Source organism: Camponotus floridanus, unplaced genomic scaffold (assembly GCF_003227725.1).
Source record: "Camponotus floridanus strain SB8 unplaced genomic scaffold, Cflo_v7.5 scaffold6, whole genome shotgun sequence".
In the NCBI taxonomy this organism is placed as follows: Eukaryota; Metazoa; Arthropoda; class Insecta; order Hymenoptera; family Formicidae; genus Camponotus; species Camponotus floridanus.
Genome location: NW_020229769.1, coordinates 2,519,263 through 2,532,068, shown reverse-complemented (window position 1 = coordinate 2,532,068; position 12,806 = coordinate 2,519,263). Strand labels below are relative to the sequence as shown.

At 41.5% G+C, this 12,806-nt stretch overlaps 1 protein-coding gene across 1 annotated transcript in view; it reads left to right on the top strand.

The window, feature by feature from the left end:
• Positions 1-11,870, top strand: part of LOC105259443 (hemicentin-1) — a 28,896-nt gene extending 17,026 nt beyond the window's left edge. The window contains exons 2-9 of the mRNA XM_011271375.3: positions 2,404-2,748; positions 4,149-4,457; positions 4,726-4,877; positions 4,975-5,119; positions 5,293-5,586; positions 5,915-6,304; positions 7,011-7,328; positions 10,775-11,870. Coding sequence (XP_011269677.1) covers positions 2,404-2,748; positions 4,149-4,457; positions 4,726-4,877; positions 4,975-5,119; positions 5,293-5,586; positions 5,915-6,304; positions 7,011-7,328; positions 10,775-11,361 — 2,540 coding nt within the window. The 3' untranslated portion in view covers positions 11,362-11,870. The remainder of the gene's footprint in view (positions 1-2,403; positions 2,749-4,148; positions 4,458-4,725; positions 4,878-4,974; positions 5,120-5,292; positions 5,587-5,914; positions 6,305-7,010; positions 7,329-10,774) is intronic.
• Positions 11,871-12,806: the final 936 nt, after the last annotated feature.

Here is a 12,806-nt window from a genome sequence, read left to right as displayed (position 1 = left end):
TTTTGTTTTGTACGAGGGAGAATTTTTTTCACTGGAACAATCATGCGGCAAAGATAAGAACGAGCAAAGGCACAACATCGACGATCAATTACAATTTCAGCGATCGTAAGTTATCGATTATTAAATCGGCGTTATCGGGGGACCTCCGACAAGCATTGCTGATCCGTTCGCCAATCCGCGCATCCGCTACTTCGCATCCGTTCCTAGCAGCATGTTTAAATCGTATGCACCGGTCCCGTGTATACACGGCGCGAGTAATGCGATGTATTACCGATCCACGACGATGCTCGTGTTTGCTTTGAATAATTACTCTGGGATCCGTATGTGTTTCGCGTTACCCGAGAAACGGATATTTGCCACGCTCTCTCGAGTGAACGTGATACGCACGTGAGAGAGAGCGACGCACACGTAGGTGCACATACGGAATACATAAGCGTCGCTACGTATGTACGTATACGTCTAGTCTGTCGATGACTCATTGTCTAAGTCATCAATTTGCGGAGTTCATGAGAGGACTTAACGAGGTAATAGGACGCGATCAACGTTTTAATCACTGTTAAATATAATAATATTCTTTCGTAATGTCTAATTGGCGTATTCGCGACTGATTCTGTTCGTGCGATCATTAACGTCGCGGTTTCTAAATATTGAACGTGCTGCAGTAATTTTTGCAAATCCGCGCTCGGTGAAGTTGCGCTTGTGCGCTTGGAAAATTATGACATCTCGCGTCGTGAAACTTATCGCATCGTTTATTTTTGGCACGAATGTTTATGCAGGATATCTCTTTTTTTATCCATGATAACGCGATAATTGTTTCGCGCACTTTGTACTCGGTGTGTAACTTTAGCGTTCGCGATATGCGAGCGAGCGCGTTCGTCATGTGAATATTCAGAGTCACGTATTAGAGGAGGGCAAAGGTGCGAAAGCGGAGTCACGTGCTCGTTGTCGTTGTTAACGAGTTGCTCCATGCGTATGGCCATTCATCACCCGGCATTAATTACATCGTATCATTAACACTGCCATCGTCCGTGATGAATCTCAGAGCTCGTGTCATCTAGCGCATCTGGAATTCGGACGCGATCGGCGTTTGAGTCATGACGCGAGAGAATAATCGATTGCGCTCTATTAACACAAAAATCCGATTTTATTCGGGCCAGTAATAAGTAAGAATAGTTTCAAAGAAAATTTACTCCGATCTGATGCATCGATCTTAATATCTCTGGATATCGAAAAATAATTGCTAAATAAGTAGCTAGTGACATTTAAATCCTAATCCCGTATCGATTAATGATTAATTAAAATAATCGTATAATAAAACTTCTCTTTATAAAACCATTTTATATGCGATCAATGGACCAGATTTAACTCTCTCGATATAAACTTGAAATTATGCGCCGGCTAAGCCAAGCCACGTTTTTCCTCGCCCGCCGCGCCCGGCGTTGACTCTCACAGTGAAAAAAGTCGATACATGTCGGCCGCGCTCGCGCTCGCGCTCAATTAATCTCCGGCGGCGGTCGGCGATGCCCGTTTCGAAGGTAATTCTCTCGGCACTCGTTACGTCTAAGGTCAAAGGGGGAGAAGGATAACGAGATCGCGGTCGGCCAGACGGATGTTAGGCGCCGGCACGATTGATGAGACGACTATGAAAGCCAATAAAATCGCGCCCGACGACTGACGGCGTCAACCACACACAGGGCGCCGCTATAAATCGACAAGTAGACCGATTAATTGGGTTCATTCGGTTGTGCGCGATCCATCTGCGTGCACCGCGCGGCAACTTTTGTCTCTCTACCCTCGACCTCGCGTGCACGCGATTCACGTAGGTGTACAATATGCGAGTACGCGTGTGTATGTACGCTCTATCCCGGCTTCGATCCGCCCGGTTCGACGTTCGACCAATTTGCAGTAACTCGATCGGCGCCAACGGTGACTACTAAAACTCCAAATTTGCGGTCTCGTCGAGAAAACGTATGGTCGTGTTGTTATCAGACAGGGTCCCGGTTAGCGTAGCCGCAGAGACGCGGCGGGACAATGCCGCTTGCTTAAAAATACGCGTATTCCTCTGGAGAATTGTCGCGTTACGTGTACAGTGTCTGTAATCCGTTACGATTGTTCAACCACAATTGGGAATTTACATCAGAGCACTTTCTCAACGATAATAATTTGTTGCGTAATAAGAGACAAGTCTTTTTATCCGAATTACAGCTGTAATTCGGATAAAAAAATCAATCATTATTCATCAATCAAAATTAAGCATCGATTAATTGAATTAGCATGTGGAGTGCGAAAACAAACTGGAGGAGAAATTTCGACGAAATATAGAACAAAGCGAATTTCAAGATAACTCAAAGAAAATAGTATCCTTTTGTAAGGATAACTCTGTCGCTTTCCTGTACTTTTCAGTGCCGATATTAGATATTAATGCAGTGGCCGGTCACGAAGTTCAGATACCCTGCGACATCGATCCGCCTACTAAAGACGAAACGGTCATCATGGTATTTTGGTACAAAGATGAAAGGGACGGCGGACCGATATACAGGATGGACGCTCGAGGGAAACAGATAGCTCAACCGAAGCTTTGGTCGGATCCGTATGTGTTCGGTGAAAGGGCGCTTATGAAGACGGACGTAAAGCCCGCCAAGCTGCAGATAAATCCATTGGAGTCCACGGATGGTGGTGTGTACAGATGCAGAGTGGATTTCAAGAATAGTCCAACGAAGAATCAAAAGATTAATCTTACAGTCATAGGTGAGTTTTTCAGCGAAAGCTGGAACAATCTACTTTTATACCTGTTAATTCTAGAAGAATTTATCCTAAATATAACTTTTGAAATTGTTTGATATCTCCAATAAATATTTTGATTATATGTGTAGGTCTGTATTAAATTTATATCTATTTTTAAAAAGGATAATCATGCTTAAAAATTATCGTGATTTTTTTGTGATATGCAAAAATATAAAGACTATTAATTAAATAAAATTTATAAAGTATAACATGACGTTTTTGCATAAAAATGGAAAATTTGAATATTATATAATTTAATATTACTTTTTTTTATAATAGTGTTTTATTAAAATTTATATTACAAGGAAATAAATATAAAAATTAAACATAATCGGTAATTATAATCTACTACGAGTAAAAATTGCAATATAATGTTTCTATGTAACGTTTATAATCTGCTTGTTTTTTTTATTTTGATTGGCAAAATAATTAATAATTAAAATAATAAAATAAGAACAAAGTCTAGATATGCATATAATGAGTCGAGATCTCAAAAATGCCCCTGTGGGATTAATAATTCATTACTTTTCCAATTATTTGTTATTGTGACATAATGTCGCATTTTACGATGCGAAATTGCGGCTTATCGAGCGACGTTGGCGGGCAGATTGCTTTATGAGATTTTAATTGAACGGCGCATATGGACGGCTACTTTTCCATTTTACTCGTGATTTATTCATTTGGTATTATATCTTTTTGTATTATTTATTTCCTTATATATTCACGGGAATGCATAACCGCGATAACGATATAGTAAATCGGAGAAATAATTTGATTTGTCAACCTTAAGCTTCTGCGCAACAATTGGATATGAAAAAGTCAGGTGGAAATAAAGCTGCGAGATGAAATAAAGTTACAAAGTCGAAAGACGCGGTTGGATCGGTTCCAGCGAGCTACATGAACAAACAACATCGAGTCATCGTGCGTTTAATCATAAGAACGATGTAATACGATTTCGAATCAATTAATTGAACGTCATAATACTGGTTCAACAGGTGTTAATCTCATCTACAGTTACCGGCGTGCTCGTGGAAAAAAGGAAATCAAAGCATCGGCTATTACGTGTTAATTCTCATTTTATTGAGGGTCGCTATCCGCTGCAACGATTTCACGATACTAAAGCTTTAATAACATTGCTCGAATATGTATATACACAGAGATATAGTTTGAAATCAGTTCGTGAATAATGGAATAGTACACGTGTGTATAATTATTGTATTATTTTACCAGAGTATAGATTTATAATGAATGTAATTGATCTCGTATGATAAAGTGACAAGGAGATCAGGCGTATAATGCGATATCGTGCGCGTCAATATCACAGAAACGAAATATTATAATCGAGATTCAATTTGCTGACACAGTGCCACCGAAAAAGCCCATGATATATACCGGCGTCAGCAGGAGTCTGGCTCCGCAACCGTTTAACGAAGGAAGCGAGATGTCCTTATTGTGCGAGGTGATCGGAGGGTCGCCTCCGCCAAAGGTCACGTGGCATTTTGAAGACAAGATTTTAGACGACACGTATACGCAAGAGCATGAGTATATAACGATAAATCGGCTGGATGTACGAAAGGTCACCAGAAATTTACTGGAGGCGAGGCTAATTTGCATGGCGAACAATACTCACCTTATATCGCCTGAGACGTCTGAAATCATTTTGGATGTGAACTGTAAGTAATTATGTTAATTAAATAAAATTGTGCCTGAAATAATTACGAAAAATTATAATAAATTAATTTTTATAGTAACTTTTTATTTGAGTTTCCACTATACATACATGTGTGTATTTTCGTTTTATATTATATTAATCCTGTCATTATTTTTATTATTAATGTTTATTGTTAAAATTAATGACTCGATAATGTGTATGTATAACTTAATTGAATTAAGAAAATGAAATATTTTACATCAAATTACATTAAAATGATTCTTTTTCAGTGAAACCGCTGATAGTCAATATTACAAATAAGCGATTGCATTTGTCGGCGTTAAGAACCTACGAGATCGAATGTATCAGTTGGGGTTCTAGACCGGAGGCGGTGATCACCTGGTGGAAAGGAGCCCATCAAGTTAAACATATGGCTAGAAATGTGAGTACATCTTTTGCAAACGGACGGTTATCGTGTTTGACATAAGGGAAGCGATGACATTTGTATCGCGGCGGCGTGGATTCTGAGTTCTTCGTAGTTCGCAGATAATCCGAACGTCACGAGAAGTGTGTTAAGTTACGTGCCGCCCATCGAGGACGATGGAAAGTTTCTGACGTGTAGGGCGGAAAATCCCGTGGTACCTAACAGTGCCTTAGAGGACAAGTGGCCTCTGATTGTTTATTGTAAGCAATAAATCTCTCGAATGCTTATCTCCATGTTGTTAAATTAAAACTTGAAAGATTTTTGAGTCTTAAAGAATGAATAGAAAGCTTAATCCTTTGTTGTTAATAATTTTAACAATCGTGTATGAAACTGAAAGATGAGAGGTGCTTCTCGCTACTTTCGATGGTTTCAGATGTGCCGGTGGTGAGCATTAAGTTGGGTTCCAGTTTGAAGGCGAACGACATAAACGAGGGTGACGATGTCTACTTTGAGTGCGACGTACGAGCCAATCCAAAGGCTTACAAACTACTTTGGTTCAAAGATGGCAAGGAGTTACATCAGAACACCACCGCGGGGATTATTCTTCCCGGTGGACAATCGCTGGTGCTACAGAGCGTGACGAAAGCCTCCGCCGGGGAATATTCTTGCATGGCAGTTAATATCGAAGGGAAAGCTATCAGCAGATCGGTGGCCCTCGAGGTGATGTGTAAGTACATTCTGTTTCGAATCGATCCGTGCGATTCGGAGGTAACTTCGATTTTAAAAGTATTTTTAATTCATCATTCGAATCCTTCTGCTATGTCGTTATTCTAATTTTATTAATACATTCACTTTCATATCGCGCGAAATTATCGATATTCGATGGCGCTGATGAAAAGGTGTTTTTACATAGAAGCGGGTCAATAATCGGTTCACCGCGTAAGAAATGAAAATCGCGAACCACGCGTTAGTGGACAGCTCTTATTTTTCTCACCGAGATGCCCACGTGCCCCACGGTAAATTGAATCTACCAGCCGGCGCCTTCGTATTTTCAGACGCACCGATCTGCAAGGACGGCTCTTCCACCCAAGTGGTTGGCGCCCTGAAGCACGAAACGATCGCGCTAGTCTGCGGCGTACAGTCGAAACCGCCGCCCACGACCTTCCATTGGACGTTCAACAACTCCGGGGAGCTGATGAGCGTACCGGCCACCAGATTCGCCCAGGTCAAACCGTTCAATATGATTACGAACAACTGGCACGGTTCCAGATTGAATTACACACCGCAGAATGACATGGACTATGGCACGATCGCCTGCTGGGCGAAAAATCGGATAGGAGAACAGAGGACGCCCTGTCTCTTTCAGATCATCGTCGCCGGGAAACCTTACCCCTTGCAAAACTGCACAGCCCTACAGTCGACCGGACCCTACGCGCATCGAATGGGTAAGTGAGCCGGGAGGGTCCCGGAACCCTTACAACGACCTGCTAACTGCGCCATTATGCCCGGCCATCATCGTGGATGACGCCTTATACCCTTGTTGCGTTCAACAGCTTGTTTCCTTGTCTCCCCTCGAAAGACGCAATCGCCGTGAAAACGTTCGTGAAATTAGTCTCTCGGTATCGATTATCGCTGTTTATACGAGCAAGATCTTTCCTTCTAAATTATTTTGATCGAAACAATGGACGCAGTATTTTATAAAGAAGTTATGATTGTTAAGGAAATTAGGATTTTTAAAATAATATTTTTTCCCTAAATTAGTAAAAACTATTTTATTTGTTTCTCGAATTTTAATTAATTTGATAAAAATTTACAAAATGTGCGATTCGATTAATACTTATTTTAAAAGTCGCCTCTGAGAGATTCGTTTAAATTTGTGATCGCGAACTGAGGATTTGTAGTTAATTTAGATATGCAAATCTCTTGATCAGCATTGTTAATTACTCTATAATTTTTTGATATGTGTTATATATTTGATTTGACGCAAGTCTGAGATTATTATTCAATTAATTTGAGCTGACCGCCTTTAATCGAACGCTTTGCCGCAACGATACTCGCGTCGGAAAGTAATTAGGTCTAGTGATTCGATGTGTTTTTCTTCCTTCGGGAAGTGGAGCTTACTCTCAAAATGTGTGCGTTCATGTGAAACAGGTCACGAAGACTTTAAAGCCACCGACTCGAGAGACGCGGACTGGCTGATCGTCAGGTGCTCCGAGGGATTCGACGGTGGTTTGCCCTTGACTAATTACGAGCTAGAGGTCTACAGTGAGGAGAACGTTTATCATGCCAATACCATCTACCTGAATCACACCGACAGATCCGGCTCATCCGGTCCAGTTTTCGAAGTTCCCGGCTTAGAACCAGGTCGGAATTATAGGCTTCATCTTTATGCCGTCAATGCCAAGGGTCGGAGCGATCCCGTCGTCTTGGAACCAGTTACACTCAAAGGAGTAGCGATGTATACCACTGGTGAGTTTTATTGTCTTTTAAAGTCCCGCTTGAGATTCTGATGATATAATTATAAGAGTTTATTTCGAGTTTAATTCGGAGTCGCGATCTCGTACATCTATATCACTCTAATATCACTCATCTATACCACTCCTGTCTCATACAAATTACTTGTATCTTCGTCAATTACTTAAAACGGTCGAACCACTTAAGCGAATGTTCGCTGGATGCAGACGAATTAACTTTGATCGACAAATTTTACTCTCGGAATAAAGTCTCTAGAGATTATGAAATGTCTCTTGAGTTTATTCTGGAAATATCTTCTGAGCTATCTTTCAACTGGATAATTTCAAGTTACTATTATTGCCTTTAATGTATGTAGATTGTATTACGTCGATAGAGAATGTTTGCCCATTATGATTAACCTTCGTACCTTCATTACGTAATCTTAACATCAGAGGCGAAATAATAATGAGGTGGGTTAATAAGCGTTAACGATATCATTGGAAGAATTTCGAAACGGTTGACTGCGTCTTTAATTAATTAAACCGAATTGCACGGTGGAGTTAATTGTACACGTCGTGTAAGTACTCCTGTTTATTTCCGTTGTAATTAATATGCATATTTAAACCAGTTTCGAAATGCCACAAGAAATTTACTTCTTCCTTTAATGTGTCTCTCTCGTATTTCTCATTCACAGAGACTTTAAATCCTCGTTGTTTTATTTTAAACGTTTTGCTTCCTGCTTCTTTTTTTAATTTTTATTTTTAAAGTATACAAAAGGTTGTTGCATGAGAACGATACGACAAAATTTGCCGACTGCTTCATTACAGTTTTATAAATTCTTTTATTAACTCCCTTATTTTGTACATTTATCATCTTTCCCATGTTGTAACATATTAATAATAGTGGATTTCACTTTCGCGATTGAAACACCGTTGAAATATTTGATAAATGTATTTCGCTACTCCGGTTATCTCCTCTATCTCTAAGTCTTTCAGATTTTGCGAGTACATTTATTTTGGATTCGAGTCGTCGGAATCGAGATTTGCTGCACATTTCTAGCATCGAGAGCACGTGTGATACAGGAGACCTCGATTAAATATTAATCTGCGATGGGAGCGCGATGCCAAGTTGCTCGTCGATGTTACTAATCAACAACTTCCGTCGAAGGTTGTCGACGCAATTACACGAATTCGTCACTTTCGAGAAAGCGCTGTTCCCCTCTACTTCTCTCTCCTCCCATGTATCTCGTTTCTATCAGCGAACCTTGAATTAAAATCCCATAAAGCCCAAGTCCCTTTCCTCGACGCTGCCTCATTCCAGCTGCATTTATCGTCTTTAATTTCCATCCTCATGGTTTATTCATGCCGACTCGCGCACGCCGGGTTCCGCTGTGTGGAAACGTGTGTGCGTGTGTACAACTAGGTGTGCGTATATCGCTGTATGCACGCACGTACGCACGCTTACACGGATGTTACCCCGATTGTGGCGAGAGCTGATCCTGGATCTTGACTGTATATGCACCTCTACCACCATCGCGTATCGAGAATCGCTCGAAACCCGTCAAACGTTCCGAAACCCTTGGCGCCAATCCCCTTCGAGCGATTCCCCTGTTCCCACAGGGGTAGCAAGCATTCTCTCTTAACGGTGATGGCGAAACGCTCGCGTCACGAGAAGGAAAGGAGTTTTCCAGCATCCTAGGATGATGGACACAACTGTGTTCGTGTCTCCGGTTCTCGACTGTATATATTCGTGTACGTGTGTTGTACATACGTGTGCGTACACACACATATACACATAGACATGCACGCGATCGTGAGAGACCTTTCGTTGGCTAACGAACCGAGGCGTTTTCTGAATTCCAAAGAGCCTGGCCATCTCCGTCCGCGAACCCGATCCTCTGCTTGCCTCTTAATCTTTGCTTCCGGAAGCTGCCTGCGTTTCCTCCGTGATCCAATAAGTACACGGAAAAAGCGAATCTCGTTTACCGGACACGTCGGGACGAATACCGCCACCGGACGCTACCGTTGATGTCGTCATCAGTTCGAATGTCCATCCTGATGAGAACGAATGTTCTTTGCCGGCTAAGAATACACGAATACATCCTAGGAAATTACACGTTCTGCGCGCAACGGTCAGCTATTAATCCTGTGACGAGTATGCTACATACAATCAGTGGAAAATTAGATTTTGCCTCTTTAACGATTTTTTTTGTTTAAAGAATTTTTTTAGAAGGAACATTATAAAGTGTTACTTTTTAGAAGGAATATTATAAAATAATTTCGACAAGTTTGAAACTCAACATTGCAAGTATTAAAAAATAAAAGCGTAATCTGTGCAAAGTACATTTTTCCAACTCCACAAATTTTTAAATTTATGTTGCCATCTCTCTCTGTAATTTTAAAAATTGAGCTTATCGGCATCATATCGGTCTTGTCTCTTGCATTGTGTACGACTACTTTGCATCGTATGGATTTTCGTTGCATGTAATGTTAAAGAACCGTAATGCACCGGAGGTAAAATACGTCCCTTGCGACGCAAATTGCCGATACGAAATTTGCCGTTTAATGGAAATCGATTCGGCGGAATACAAAAAGAAAACGTTTGGATGCGTTCCCATCGTTACGCACTAATCCGATGTGGCTGATTGCCGCTTAATTATCGAATTGTGACGTGCGCACACTGTCGATGGTCCAAAACTAACTTGACACGATCAATAATATTTGCTTCATGTTCATCTCACAAGTATCGTCATTGGATAAACTAACAAAGTTGCGCGGATAATAATAGTTACGTTAAACCAACAGTAGAATCGATAAAAAATGCTTTCTACAAATGTTTTTGATATTTACACTTATTAATTGTGTAAAATCTAAGATTAAATTATTTGATATTAATTTTACTGATACTAATTTTACTTATTGAAAGTAATTTTGTTGAATCTACGTAAATAAATTATTTGGTTACAATTTGCTACAAATTGAATCTTCTTTTGACTACAATAGCAAAATGCACTCAGTAGAAATAGACCATTTTAGTGTAAATTTAATTTGCTCGAACAGCAAATTCATGTTTTTATAAACAAATTTGTTTTTATAAACAAATTTTTCTATTTTATCAACAAAACAGATTTTATCACAATATCAAATAATTGATTAACAAAATTGGTCACTTTCTCATCGAGTACGCGGTAAACGCTGCGTCAACAAAATTTTTTTTCTCCGTGCAAATGTCGGACATTAAGGAAAAAATAGAGGAAAAAATATAGTAATTCCTCACAGGGGAGGAATTACGCCAATTCATTCTCACATTTCAAATACGTGAAGTTTACCTCCGCAAATCTATCTATTCCATTAGAAGTACTATAAATACATCTAGCAATATTCCAATATCGAAACATTAGAGATTTAGAGATAGTTAGAGATGCTCCTACGCGAATCACGTTTCACGCTTGTTTTCCCCAGGTCGCGGGATATCGGACGAGACGGCCGATTACAGCCTCCTGGTGGCTTTCTTCGCCGGCGGTGTAACCGCCATTTGCATTCTGATTGTCGGGATAACGTTGACGTTGTATCGTCGCAACCATCCGTCGCAGACGACGAAGACGACGCAGTCGGTGTCGGCTGCGCCAACATCGGAGAGGCCGCAATACGAAGGTAAGGATAACCGGCCGACGACGCCGCCGGCGATGAACGAGGTTCACCGAGACGAGCTGAAGGAGCGAATAAATACGGGGGAATCCTTGCCGGATGACGATCCGGACGTGATACCGAGCAAGGCCGTCGAGAGACGGCCGGACATCTTCGAGCCGGGCTACGCGTCCGGTAAGCTAAAGTCCGAGCGAGCAAAGGATGCCTTCAGGTGCTTCGAGGATCTCGATTACCCGTCGCCCGCGTCGGTGCTTCACGCCAAGGACTCGTGGATCTATCCGAACGGTTATGCGGAGAGGAACGAGAGCGGTCTGAGCCCGATACGACCCAGCACGTTGCCGGTGCATCGCACCCATGACATTTACACGAGGAGTTTGCGTGTACAAGAGAGCTGTATATAAGAATGGAGTGGAAGGCGTCGTTGTATCCCCCGCCCGCATCGGGTTCCTCGATGCTCGCCAAATCGTCGTAAACGCGATTAACGACGCTTGTAAATAGACAATAAATATCGTTAAGGACCTTCCTCTTCCACCCTCATCGACATTCCTATTCTTGTTTTTCACCTAAGGATAAGATATGTAGCCGTTAGTTTCTTTCTAAGGAAAACGTGATATATACTTGGAACGTCGTTGATCGAGCGCGATCACGTGTACAGAGACAATAATTTCCGCCGTTAAAAGATTCCTCGTCAGATTCCCTGTCTCTTGTCGGAAGCCTTCCTTAAAAGAAAAGTTAAAGACGAAGAAAAGAAAAGAAGAAACTACCTTCTATCCGCGCGAATGTCTGGAAGAGCGTACATGTTTTGTCTACGGATGTTTTGTCGTGCTTCGTGATTAATTAAATGGTCAAATGGATATGTGTGTGTAAACGTTTGTATATACAGATAATAAATCTTGTTGTTTAATATGTACGTCGCCATTGTCGTCATTTATTAACGCGAGACTCGGCCGCATCGTTCAGCGATTAGATCGACGAAAACTACATCTGCGTCGCTAAAGTTAAGGTGAGTCTTAAAAGAGAATTAATTTATTCTTTCGAAACAGTTTGGCGTTTTATTTCTCATTTATCTCGAACTTATTTCAGTTAATAAGTCTCCTTGACGTGGCTAAAAATAGTTTATCATTGCCCGACGTTGAGCCGTATGACACTTGTCGGGCATTTTCGCGTTGCTCGCGTGCTCGCTACGCTGACAGTTTGACAGATTGGTGAATTGGTTCGTCGGACGATGGTTAAATTGGCACTTGCTAACAACGTCATACGGTCGCAATATTCGCACGCGATATAAATAGCCAAGTTGTCTCCAATAAAGAGAATCAATTCAATCCAATTATAAATAAATTCGTCAGGTATGTGCAGCGTTAAAAAATCATACGAATAATATCGCACCGCATCGTTGGAAGATATACCGATACATTCCTGCCTGAAATTCGTGACTTACGCTCTGAAAAGAATAGAGTAAGGATTCCGAGAGATTGCGTAGCATCGGATATCCGACCCAGAATCTCTAGACTCTATACATATAGATCGCGTTGACGTTGCAGCCGCTATCCTTAAGCCGCGCGCGACTTTCGTTGTTTACGCTATTTCAGCAACGTCCGCCAACGCGATGGGTTTGTTCCCCGACAGACTTCCAGTAAGCCGCTTATCGCCACCGGTTGCTGCCGCGATAAGCTAGAAATCGACATAGACGTCCCGCTGTCTGTGTACCGATGATGACGGTGACCTGTCAAGCTCGTATCGCGACGATAAATCACATCGTTAGGACAACGCACCCCTTCGAGCCTACGTCGGTCTTCGTTCTATGTCGAGCGGAAATCAACTGCCAGATATTTCGGATGCCCGGAAG